At 34.8% G+C, this 13605-nt stretch overlaps 1 protein-coding gene across 1 annotated transcript; it reads left to right on the top strand.

Annotated features, from left to right (window-relative positions):
- The first annotated feature begins 886 nt into the window (after positions 1-886).
- Positions 887-5775, top strand: LOC109806121 (VAMP-like protein YKT61). The gene is made up of 6 exons (XM_020368493.3): positions 887-1277; positions 1578-1675; positions 3144-3248; positions 3415-3480; positions 4025-4111; positions 5488-5775. Exons 1-6 carry the CDS (start codon positions 1085-1087, stop codon positions 5536-5538), a joined length of 600 nt encoding a protein of 199 aa, XP_020224082.1. The 5' UTR covers positions 887-1084; the 3' UTR covers positions 5539-5775.
- Positions 5776-13605: the final 7830 nt, after the last annotated feature.

Genomic DNA, 13605 nt, shown 5'->3' with positions numbered 1-13605 from the left:
CTTCCTTCTAGTGTTTATTCTATTCAACTCCCTTATACTATTTATCTTTTCTTCACGAAAAGGATAAAAAAACTGCAAGCATAGGGACTAAAAAGATATATTTTAAACTATAGAAACTAAAAAATATTGAAAAAAATAAATATAAAGACTATAAAAATCTATTTTAAACTATATAGACTAAAAAGTAAAATAAGTGAAATTATAAGGATTAAAAAATTGCAACTACAAAAATTAAAGTGATATATCATAAACTATAGAAATTAAAAATAATAAAAAAAGATAAATATAAAAAATAAAAAAATTATTTTAAATTTAAATTATAAGGACGACAAAATAAAGCAAGTAAAATTATAGGAATTTAAAAAAGTATTTTTAACCACTATTTAATTTCATGATTTCTAAATTATAAAGATAATTTTAAAGTATTTTTAATTATAAGGAGAAATTTTTAAAAAAAATTATAGCAACTTGTAGATTAATTTAACGAATATTTAATTATTTATAATTAAATCAATTTTTAATTAATATTATATTACAAATAACCATTAAAATTATTTTTTTATTAATTAGGTAACCTTTGACATTTTAAAAATTAAATATTCAATATTTTCTATTTAATATTTTATTAATTTTACAAAATATACTTTATTTTATAAATATATATTTTTTAATGAAATAAATAATTTTATATAAAAGTTAATAAATGATTTTTACTTTATTTTTTTAAGTTATGATTTTTAATTTTAACTTAAAAGTTGTTTTACTTTTCACAAAAAAAAAAAAAAAAAAAAAAAAACACAGAGCGAAACGCACATGGAGCCAAAGATAGCCTTAATAGGACGCGGAGGTAAAGCGATTGGTTCCACTTTCCAGGTCATAAGCAGTTTCACATTGCGTTCCCACGTAGACGCTCCCGCACCTGATCACAGTTCTCTTCTCGCCCCAATTCCCATTCCCCTGTTGCACTCTTCCTTTTAGTTTTATTACCTCACCCACCGACTGCAAGGGGAGCGAATCAAAGGAACAAAGAAACGAAGCGTGAAAGAGAAAGAGAAAGAGAGAGAATCTAGAGAGAGAAAGAGCGATGAAGATCACTGCGTTGTTGGTGCTTAAATGCACGGGCGAGGGTTCCGATCCCGTGATTCTCGCCAACGCTTCCGACGTAAGCCACTTCGGTTACTTCCAACGCTCCAGCGTTAAGGAGTTCATCGTCTTCGTCGGTCGCACCGTCGCCAAACGCACCCCTCAGGGCCAACGCCAATCCGTACAACACGAAGGTTCTCCCTCCCGATTCCTTTTCCAGGGTTTCGCGTTTTGCTTATTCCTCTGTCGTTTTTGTTGATCCCCTTTCGCTCCTTCGTTTTTATTCCTTTCTCTATTGTGTTACCGTTTCCTCCGCTTAGGGAATACTAGATATCATAATTCGTTTGAAATTTGAGATTTCAGATGTGATGTCGCCGTATGCTTGATCTCTGGCGGTGATTCCTTTGTTTATCTTAGAGATTCGATTTCCTTTTGTTGCCGAATCGTTAACGTTTGAAACGTGTTTCTTCTCTGTTGTTGCTTTTGGATTGCAGAGTACAAGGTGCATACCTACAACAGAAATGGTCTTTGCGCGTTGGGATTTATGGATGATCATTACCCGATTCGAAGTGCCTTTTCTCTTCTCAACCAGGTGAAGTCAGAGTACTGCGTTTCGGTTCAGTGTTATGTTCTATTTACGCCTTATTATTGCTTCCATGTTTTTCATTGCTGTGAAAATTTAGAAAGATATTGTTTTTGAGGGTACGTGGTAATTATACTATGCCTCTGGTATTGCTCAGGATGTTGCAAATTAGAATTGTGCGAGGGATTTGGTGTCTTAGCTAGTTTTGGAGATCCTCCCCTCCCCTCTCCATTTTATCACTGTTTACTATAATAGTTGTCAATGGCAATAAATGCAGTCATTAATTAAGGAAAAGCTTGGGAATCAGTTATATCCAGGTTTTCAAACTTGAGAGTCTACATAAACTTGGGGTGTTTCCCTAGACTCATAAGAATTTACCTAATATATAAAAATATTATTATTAAAACCTATTAATGACTTGTATGCATAACATAATACTCTTAACAACTCAACTATTTAACTCCATTATAAAGCAAAGTAGCGAACCCCAATAGTAAAGTTTGATAGTACATTTATAGTTATACTATATAAGATCAAACTACATAAATGACTAAATCATACACAATCATAAAATTATAAATGTGAAAACAATTCAAGAAATGAGCGAATTATCACTTCAAATCATTTGAGCATTGAGACCTAGTAAAATATTGCATTTATGTAGGCTTTGAAAACAATGCACGAGTGGCATGAAACACTGTCGGTGTAGGGTCTATGAGGGGCAATAATTACATTTGATTTCAAACTCGCTTCTTGACTCGGTGAGTTAAGAGTTTATGCGAGTTTAACAAGTTTACCTGAGAAGAGTTTGACAGGGTGGGTTGTAGCTTTTGTGCACTATATAGTGACAAAAGGAGGCTATACTTAAATAGAATTGAGTTTGGGAAGTGGAAAGTCAGCAGAAAGACAAAAGGATATTAATAAATAAAAACACCGAAAAGTAAAATAAAAAATGTTAAATTTTATTATTTATTCATGATTATTATTTATAATTCATATCTTTTAACACATAAATTTATTTATTACAATTTTAAATTTTAGAATTAGAAAAATATATGATGTAATTTTAAATGTTTAGACGGTTTTGTGCATATACCAATCATGTACACCCTCATGTACCCATATATTACACATAATAACAGAACATGTAATTGTACCTATACCCATACCTTCAGAATATTGTGTACTATGTTACCGTGTCCGTGTTCCATAAGCTCAAGTGTCTTGTTTTATTTAGAATTCTATGTCTATTGAATGATTGCATACAAATAAGTTTCTGGAGGCTTGATGACAGACAAAGGAGGGTTAAACATTGCTGTTAGCAACTCATGAAAGGCAACTTTTGGTCTCATGAAGTATTTGAAATAATTGATAGTAATCAACTGTCAGATAGGAATAGCTATTATTATATCAGTTATACTTAGTCCAATGCATGTTAATGTTGTTTTAGATGGGAATAAAATACAATTTCATGCAGGTGCTCGATGAATATCAAAAAACTTTTGGTGAGTCATGGAGGACTGCTCAGGAAGACAATAGTCAACCATGGCCCTATTTGAATGAAGCTCTGCAAAAGTTCCAGGCATGTAAATACCTCTTCAATTTCGTATAAGCTTCAGCTAGAGTTGTTCATTGTTTTAAAAAATTTGTCCAATATTCAAATTCAAAATTCTGTTACATTCTGGTAACCTTTTTACACAATTACTTTTAACTCTAACTCCCTTTATCTCTTATTGTCAAATCTTCAGGATCCTGCAGAGGCTGACAAGTTGTTGAAAATCCAGAGAGAGTTGGATGAAACAAAAATCATCCTTGTAAGCACACATTACTTTATATTTGCAACACATTATATGGGTTCCCTGCATCTTTGTCTTCTAAAGTTATTTCTCTTTTAAGGCATTTTGTCATAGTCATTCAATTTTAAACATGATGGTCATATGCTTGGTAATTTTTCAAACTCAATGTTTGTTTGAGAATTTGGCATTGGTTCCCAAATACATTAAGCTTTAGATGACAATACCAGCAGAATGCAAGTCAAGCATCACTCTTATGAAGCCAAACATAACGTACTACTGCAAATTTATCCTTTCTTTGGTATTGTTTGGTGATATCCTAGATTTTATATTATGTCTGTCCACAGGTCATCAATAATTTTGTTAAAATTAGTTACTTTTTCCAGATATGTTGCTGTTTCTTATTAATGTAAAATTATGTGATTATGTTACATTAAATTTTGTAGTCTTGATTTGGCCATTCTAGGTTGTTTGAGGGGTTATGTAAATTTGTTCCCTCACAAAGGGTTTGTTCAGGTTTTCTGCTGTATAGATTGCTTCACCTTATTATTCTGTTTATGAACAGCACAAGACTATTGATAGTGTGCTGGCTAGAGGGGAGAGGCTGGACAGTTTAGTTGAGAAGAGTTCTGATCTGAGTGCTGCATCGCAGGTACACCTAAATAACTCCTGTTATACAAAAATTTGCATTTGGAACTGGTACATCAATGCATTAATCCTCACAGTCAGACATATATTATTTGTGACCCTTTTTTCTGTTATTAAAGCTTTAGTCTATGTGGTTATGGTCATCATTGAGCATGAATAACGAATGGGTATGGTCTATGTAGTTTTTTGTGATTAATGTCTTCGCTTGTTGTCATGTCTGTGTACTGATTATTGAATAGTATACATGTGCATGTGTTTATAAGGTTATTAAAAGGAAGAAAAGGCTTTGGGGTAACGGGTTTTGACATATAATCAATATAAAACATTCTTATCTATGTATCTGTACTAATTAATTGTGGTTGAAATTATACTTCACTTGTTCATATGTATAATTACATCACAGTCTATATATGTTTTCTTTTATCTGTCTTTTTTGCCACTATGAAATACTAAACAAAAAAATTGATTCTGTGGTGTTAATTATGTTCTTAGCCTTTTTTAGCATTTGGTTTCAATATTTTCTTTTACTCCAAGAGGGGAAATCTTTTTACTCCAAGAGTAAATCTACTTAGATTGACATCAGTCAATAACTCATGATTTTATACCAAATTTTAATGATCCAATTGTTGAATTAAAAATTATTAATGCATAGATTGAGTCTGTAAATTTTTAAAAAATTAAAAATCATTTGATATTTCGTTTCATTAATTCAAATCAATGTATAAGATGTTTTTATGATTATCCGTCAATTTATAATTTTCAAATTTATAGATTTAATATATGCATTAATAACTTTTAATTTAACTGTTGGATCATTAAAATTTAATGTAGAACATGAGTTATTGAGTGTAGTAACTCTAACTAGATTTACTTTTGGAGTAAAACTTGTAAGGTTGTGTCCATTATTTATGCTTCTAATTATTTCAATCTTTTCTCTTTAGTTATTAATTTTGATATTTAATGATTGAATGAAACACCATTTACTAAAGATCCGAGATTGGTCACATTGGTTCTTGAAAGATAGAAATCAGCATTTTCATCCCTAAAATATTATGTTAGTTAATTTTGTTTTCAGGGACTAAAATATTAATATTCTTCTTTCAGGCTAAAGACGATGCTTTTTTGACTAATATGAAAATGTCATCTTTGTGGTGACCAACCCCAAATTTCTTGAACTAAAATGGTGTTTCACTCTTAACAATTTGTCAGTTTTTGGACCCCAGATCACTGATTATATTTTTTGCTACGGAGTATGACGTCTTTAGATGTCATGTTTGGTGTTGCATCTTTGGAATTGAACTTTCTATTTACCATGAATGGAAAAATTTTCCCCACATGTTAATATACTGACACGAGAACTTGATCTGGCGTTTGAAACAGATGTTTTACAAACAGGCGAAAAAAACCAATCAGTGTTGTACCATATTGTAAGCTTTCAAGAACATCAGTATGCTGCGAGCTCTCTTGAATCCTGTTCCGACATGGAGACTGTTGGATAGGAGAAATATGTCTATATCACTCTCCATTGTTTGTTTGGTGAAATTATGTGATTTACCCGATACATGTATCGTCTTACCGTGTTGACAAATTAAAATTCTCATTTACCTTCTTGTGATGTTTACTATATGATAATTTATAGTATGCATAATTATTGTTTTGGTGGAGTCATTCCAAGTGAATTTGTAGTTGGATTGAATATTCTCACTTGCCCTCGTCTACCTTTGTCCATGCATTGTTTGTTGTTTTCATCACCTCGTAGTGGTTCTTGCATATTACTTTTTCATCCTATCCAAACAACAAAATACTAGTTAATCAGAGCTTGCATTTAGCGTGAGACACGAAGCATCTCCTGGAGCTTTCATATGGTTTTTAAACCTCTTTAGCAAAAAGGGTATCATGAGATCCAAATATATTTATTTTCAACAATACATCGGGTAAAAAACACTGGTAAAATATTTATCCTTTTTATCGACAGGTTTTCTACTTCAACGAGTTAATATTCTGATACGGCTGAGTCCCAGTGTTATCTATCTTTCGATTTACTTGCGGTTTGTTTTGTTATAACCAAGATATGCTACTTTTTCATTCTCTCTCACACACACACACACACACATATATATATATATATATATATATATATCAAGGTAGTTGAATCGGGACACAATTAGTGTAAAGCCTGTTTATTTTGAATCACAAATAGAATCGAATCGTGAATCGTGATCAATAAAAAAACATAAAAACATATGCACTCTAGGCACATTTTAACATAAAGAAACTTGTAAAATGAAATTATTCATAAATATATTGGCCTGTAAAACGGAAGTTACGGAACCTTGAAAGTTGAAATGAGGATGCGGTGAAAGAAAGGATGTGTGAATCTTTGAAGGTGAAAACCTAAAGGCAAAGGTGAAAATGTGAGACTAGGTCGCACGCGAAGGTAAAAAAGAGAGAACGGAACTTTCTGTCTCTCTTCCATGTTTTTTTTTTTTTTTTTTTTTTTTTTTTTTTTTTTTTGCGGGAAAAAAAATAGGATTTTCAAAAATCGGGTCACGCGAACCGACCCGTTTGGTTTCAAATTTGTGCGATTTTGAGGAATTGCGATTCCTACGATTCGAAGCACGATTCGTGCGATTTGAACACGATTCGTGCACAAGAACGCGACAATGCACGATTTGGATCGCTGGCCTTGTGTATCGAATCGTATCGTGTGATATGATTCGTGTATGGTGCGATACTTAATACGCTAATTTAATATATATATATATATATATAGATATAAGTTATACATTGATAGTGTAAAATATATATTTATTTATTTTTGTGTAACATGATTTGTTTTCTTTATCAACATTATTCCTTTTGGATTGATTTTTGGATTGATTTTCTTGGTATCTGTTTCTGCAGTCATTTATTTTCCCCCGTTATCCTTAAAATACACCCTACTAATTAAAATGGACAAGTAAGAAAGTTTCGTCTTTTTGTTAATTGATTTATCACGTTTTAGTAAGGAGATTATAAAAGACAAAGAAAGATAAAAAAAATAAATCAAACACTTATAGTTGTTTAAATGCTTTGATAGTAGACAAATTTAGTTCAAGTTTATTAGTTGCTTATTTCAATAAAAATATAATTATTTCAAAATAGTCGCATCATCTTTTTTGGAAGCTTTGATAAATGTAGCATGAATAATTATTGTACAGGTAGGAGGGTTCGGCCACCACCCTATCGGCCACCGAATGGCAGGACCAGGTAGTCGAACGTCAATCGGCCACCTGGATCGGCCTATCATCATTTGGTATTCTTAATCAGAGATTAGAGGTTAATTAGCCGATTAAAGTGTATTACCTAATACGGTAAATATGTTGCAGGGCCCATGGGGTCCAGGGCCCATAAATGTCAGTATAAATAGCTCAGGTTAAAAGGTAACGTCACTGTTCATTAATTACCCTAGATATTTATGCTTGTCCTGACTTGAGCGTTGGAGTGCCTTTTGCAGGTACCAACCCCTTCATCCACGTGTCGGATCAGAGTTCTCGTTCGGCCTTTGGACTACTAGAAGACTTGGTGTGCCCATCAGACATGTACATTTGGCGCCTACTGTGGGGCCGAACGGAGAGTTCGAAGATTAATTGGATTAAGTCATGGCGATAACTAGGAGAACAAATACGCAGGACCACCAACACGAGAATGAAGAACATGTTGAGGTTGTTGACGAAACGGATCTTTCTGAAGTTGTTCGGGTGTTAAAGCAGAAAATGGAGATCATGAAACAGCAACGAGAAAAAGATGCAAGGGAACTTGCAGCCTTGAAAGCCGAGAACGAGGCCTTAAAAAAGGATAATATGTCATGGAAACCCTTTCAAGCGGCAAACTCGCAAACTCAAGGGTCTTATCAGTCCCAAGCGATCCACACCTCGGTTCCCCATGCTTCGGCAGCAGCACCCGAGAAGTTCCCTTCGGCCCTCCCCACAGTTGGTCATCCTGCAGATGTGGCAACTATCAGATCGCACCGACATCCTTTCACCCCCTCTATTATGCAACTCCCCTTAATGGACAATTGGAAATCTCTGCCTATTGACAAATATGATAGTACAACAGATCCTGACGAACATTTGGATGTTTTCTTGACGCAGGTAACTTTAAGCACCACGGATGATGCCGTGTTGTGTCGGATTTTTCCAACATCCCTCAAGGGCAGGGCCTTGAGTTGGTTCACTCGACTTCCCCCCAATTCCATTGACTCGTTCAACACTTTGTCGTCCCACTTTACTATTCAGTTTGCAACAAGTCGCCCTCACAGTTTGATGTCCTTGTCGCTGGTTAGCCTTCGGCAAGACAAGAAGGAATCGCTTCGAACTTTCATGGATCGGTTCAACAAGGCAACCTTGGAGATTCGAGATCTTAATCCGGCTGTAGCGCTCCACCATCTCACAACAGCTTTGAAACCTGGACCATTTGTTAATAGCATCTGCAAGAAACCTCCTTCGGACATGAATGATCTACGAAGGCGGGCAGATAAATACATGCAGATGGAAGAATTGGCAGAGTATCGCAATCAGGCCCGAGCTGAACAGGGTGGAAAACCTGAGAAGCAACCAGAACAACCATACAGGGGGCGAGGCAAAGAGTTAACTGATAGACTATGGCCCAGGCCAAGGAATCCAAGAGGTGATACCTTAAAAGAACCAAGAGGAATGGGATGATCTTAAAGACCTTTTTCATATATTTTGTACATAGTCTTTTGTATAGGTTATTTTTGCCTTTGTATTTGTGAGGCACTTTACTTGCTTTTTCTAGTGTTTGTATATTGATTTTAAGGTGGGCTACTTGGAGAGTTTAACTCCATTTAACCTCCCTAGTTGATACTTTTATTTTGTATTTTTTCAGTAGGGAAAAGGGGGTGACATTTAGCAATGCTTGAGGGTGTGCTTAGAAATTGGGCCTGAGTTGGGCCTAGGCAAAATTTTGCATATTGGACTCATTTTGCTCCTAATTTTTCATAGATTTGATTTAGCTAGGTTTCATCATCATATGATGAACCTAACTAAACCAAATCAAAGATTTTCAAATTAATTCATGGAGCATTTTGAACCATGGGCCGCCTAGCTCATTCTTTCTCTTTGGCCGAATTTCTTAAGTAAACCTTCTTGAGTTTTGAAGCTTGTCTTGCAAGCTTCTAAACTCAAGTAAGGTTAGCTTACCTTACCATGGTTCTTAAGTGAACCATGGTCAAGGATTAGCTTCTCCTACAAGGTAGCTAAACCGTGGGAGTTTAACTAACCCTACCATGGTTCCTAGTGAACCATGGTTAAGGTTAGCTTCTCCTACAAGCTACCTTCCCCTATATATTTGATTTTCCATACACTTGTACTCACTTTTGACAAATTTGAGAAATAAAATCTGAATTTCTCTCCCACTCAAGAGTCATAAAACCGTAGAGAGTTCTCTCCTAGGTTTTCTAGCAAAGTTCTCCAACTTTGCTTTGGTTCCTCAAGCTTCCTTCCCAAGCTTTAGGAAGTGGCCGAACCTCCTATTCAAGGCTTCTCCTCCATGGAAGCTTCTTTCATGGAGATTCAAGCTTCTCCAAAGGATTAACCTCAAGAACATTCGGTCCAAGCATGGAGGAGTTGAAGTTCATCAATCTTCTTCAACTTAGCTCCATCATTTTTTGGTATCTAGAGCCTAGTGCTCTTGAGGTTTTGTTTCCAAACTTTTTCTACTTGAATCCGTGTTGTTCCTTCCTTATTTTTGTCTAAACTTGTGTTTGCTGAATGGATCTATGTCTTCTAAAATTTTTGATGGATCCTATATGTCTAATATGAAGTAATTGATTCATGTTTGCTTGTTCCTATTCTTGTGAATCAATTCCGGTTTTGTGCTTTAGGTACTCTTGTGCTTGTGCTTTTGATTTTTGCTTGAGTCTTCTCCATTCATTCACATGTGTCCGTGATTGGACAACATTCATTGAGCATAGATTTTGTTTTTGAATCTCTTGTTTTGTCCTAGAAAGTCATGTGTAGTCCTTTGTATGTTGAAACTTCCTAGACTAGCTTGTTTGACCTAATTTTTGTTTAGCATTTTTGTGTCCGAATTTGTTGTGTCTTTTCTTATTAAATCTGTACCTTACTATATGTGCTTTTGTTTTACATGATTGAGTTCCTAATTTGCTATTAGTTCTAGCAAATTTCCTAGAGTTAGGTTTCTATTATGTCTTGTTAAAAGTTTGTCAAAGAAAAGTTCATAAACACTTTCCTATTAGGTCTCCTTGTGTCTTGTGTTGTGGCTGAAACTTTGTGCAATTTTTTTAACCTTAAAACAGAGCCAAAACAGAGGTGTGAGTGTCTTAAATGCATGAGAAAAACAAAAGAATGAGTGCTTAAAAATTTTTCTCTCAAAATAATACAAAATAGTGAAGCACTAGTTACAAAATGCATGTGAACACCTCTTGTTTTGTGTGAAATTTTTGCTGCAGTATTTTTACACTAAATCCGAGACTTCTAAGTGTTTAAAAGACATTGAAACTCCTGAAAATCAAAAGAAAATTAAGAGAAAAATATTTTGCAAAAGAAAAAGAAAGAAAATAGCAAAAGAAAAAGCCATAGGAGTGAAAATTTGGTGTTGTGTGCTCTCGGATTTGGAAAATTTTTGTGACATGTTTGCATTGGTCCAGCCATATATTTGAGTCTTATTTTGTTTTCTAATCTTAGCTTTTGATTTGTTAATCCATTCTAGTACCATTCCTAGGTTATTCTTTTGTGTGCTAGCTTTCTAAATTTGCCTTAATTTTTGCTTGTCAATTTTTGTGGAATTCTTTCTAGTCTTGTCTCATTTGTTTTCCACCAATTGGTGTAGCTATTCTAAATTGTTCTTTTTCAGTTTTACACTAATATTCTAGTCTTGAAGGTGGTTGAGTGCTTCTTAAAGGTGTAGGAGGCCAAGGCAAAGGACATCCACTTGAAGGCTTTGGTGGTTGCTTAGGGAGTTTGTTCTCTCTTGGTGGCTAGGCTCTTGAAAACACCTAGAAGTGACCAAAGTCAAGGTTGCTTCTAAGAGAGGAGTGAAACATCTTGTGAGGCTGCAACTTGGTGGCTGAATTGGAGCAAGAAGGAAGGAAGCTAGTTGTGAAAATTTTTGTGAAAATTAGTGAGAAATTTTAGTGACGGAATTTTTGGTTTCTAAAACTTGTTTTCCTTACAAAATCCGTCCCTAAATTTGTTTCTCAATTAGTGGCTAATTTGTTTTCCTTGAAATTAAGTGCAGCCACTAATTTCATTTGAAAGTGAATTTACATTTCATTTGGAGTGTGAATTTGCATTTCATTTGAAGCAAATTTGAATTTCATTTTCCTTGTAATTTTTTGTTTTCTAAATTTTTGTACAAGGCCTTTATTAAGGAGTGTCTTGGAGTGCCTTTGGTGTATCTCCATCTCTCCTTAAGAATTTTCATAGTAAATATCGTGTAGTACTTGTGAGAGTGGTCCTTGAAGGTCTTTGGTGCCTTTCAAGCTCTCACTTAGGTTTAATTTCTTTCAACGCCTAGTTTATGTTTTCAAGTCATTTATGTTTTAAGCAATTTATGTTTTCAGTCATTTAAGTTTTCAAGCAATTTATGTTTTCTTGCTCTTTATGTTTTCAAGCATAATATAAATTGTACACATAGGCACTTGTTTGTTATTTTTCTTCAAGAAAAGTTCTTTGTGAAAATTGTTTTGTGCAAGACAAAAGTACAAGGGGGTTTAGAGATTTTTACTTGAAGAGGCTTGGTTATTAAGTGGCTCTTTAGTAGCTCACCTCCCTCCAAAGTTCAATTTGTACTCTTAGACCTCCAAGTGCCAAGTCTAAGCACTTCAAAAATATTATTTTCATAAAAACTATTTTTGTTTGGAAAAATCTCTTGAATTAAAATGTCTCAAAATTCCTCCAATAGTGAAAGTGATGGCTCTCCAAAAAGTCTTTCTTACATCACTAAAGAGCTTAAATCACTTAAACTATGGAAAAAGCAAGAGTCCATTCAAAGAGAGAAGGAAAGAATTGAAAGAGAAGGACAACTTGCTTATCTTGAGGAAGAATTGAGAATTTTAAGGCAAGAGGAAAAAAATTGAAAGAAGATATGAAGAAACATGGAAAAAAGAGTAGGAGTTCACATTCACAATACACATCTCCTAATGAAAGCCTTAATGTAGGTAACCATTATCAACCTTCCCCAAAAAGAACTATTAAACCTAGGGAATCCAAGGTGGATCTCCCTCAATTTTTTGGGAGGGATGATGTGGAGGCCTACCTTGATTGGGAGATGAAGGTAGAACAACTCTTTGCTTGCCATAGGGTAAGTGAAGAAAGGAAAGTTCCTCTTGCAACCCTTAGCTTTCAAGGGCATGCAATGTATTGGTGGACCTCTTTGGAAAGAGAAAGACGTCTCCACAATGATCCTCCTATCCAATATTGGAATGATCTTAGGAGTGCATTGAGGAGGAGACACATTCCCTCTTACTATGGCAGGGAGCTTATGAATAAGCTCCAAAGGCTCCAACAAAAAGATATGTCTGTAGAACAGTACAGGCAACAAATGGAGCTTTACATGATGAGGGCTTGTATAAGGGAAGAGGAAGCCACTACAGTAGCCAGATTCATGAGTGGTCTTAACTTAGAGATTAGAGACCAAGTGGAGTTACTATCCTACAGGGACCTAAATGACTTGGTCCAACTTTGTGTAAGGGTAGAACAACAAATATTGAGAAAATCTTCTAAAAGAGAAAGCTCCCACTCTAGATCTCTTAAGAAAGACTACATGGAGGAAGAAAAACCTTTTGAAAAGAAAATTATTTCAGAACCCTCCAAAGAATTGGCTAAGAGGAAAGAGAAAAATAAAGATAAAGATAAAGATCTCATCTGATAGCAAACTTAGGAGAAGTGATGGATGATCTTCTCCACGGATTTGCTTAGGCCGGATCTTCTTCAATGGAGACTTGATTCTTCAACTCAAGAACACTTAGAAGCTAAGAACTCACGGATGAACTCAACCTAGAACTAGGAGGGAAGCATCCAAGCTCAAGCATCAATGGAGAGCTCACTTCAAAGAGAAGGATTCTAAGGTGAAATCCTAAGGTTTTGAAGATGAACTCTAAGGGACTTTTGAGAGAGGAAACTCGGCCAATGGCTCACAAATTTCAATTATGATCAAAAGTGAATACAAAAATGTGAAGGGAGGACTTAAGTATGCACGGAAATGAAGCACATAGGCACCTAAACCAAAGCTACACAAATTGGCGCCTAAAGTTTGAATTCAAATTTGAAATTTGAATTCAAACTTTGGTGCACATGTGTAAGTCCGAAAATTTAGGTACCAAGGTGTATTTAGGTCTGATTTGAGAGTCATTTAGGGTTAATTTGAGTGTCACATGTTCAGCCACCAATGGTGCAAAACATGTGACTCAAATGTAACTTAAATGGCTTCCAAATTAAACCTAGTTTAACCTAATTAGCATACTTTAGTATTCCT

Source organism: Cajanus cajan, chromosome 2 (assembly GCF_000230855.2).
Source record: "Cajanus cajan strain Asha chromosome 2, NIPB_CcT2T_4, whole genome shotgun sequence".
NCBI classification, from domain to species: domain Eukaryota; kingdom Viridiplantae; phylum Streptophyta; class Magnoliopsida; order Fabales; family Fabaceae; genus Cajanus; species Cajanus cajan.
Note: the sequence above shows the minus strand (reverse complement) of the source record. Positions and strands in the feature narration are given on the sequence as shown.

Bases quoted from the DNA above. Each gene is read 5' to 3' on its own strand.
- LOC109806121 (XM_020368493.3), top strand. From the start codon at position 1,085: ATGAAGATCACTGCGTTGTTGGTGCTTAAATGCACGGGCGAGGGTTCC. The intron at 1,278-1,577 runs GTTCTCCCTCCC...TTTGGATTGCAG, and splicing joins CCAATCCGTACAACACGAAG to AGTACAAGGTGCATACCTAC. The intron at 1,676-3,143 runs GTGAAGTCAGAG...AATTTCATGCAG, and splicing joins CCTTTTCTCTTCTCAACCAG to GTGCTCGATGAATATCAAAA.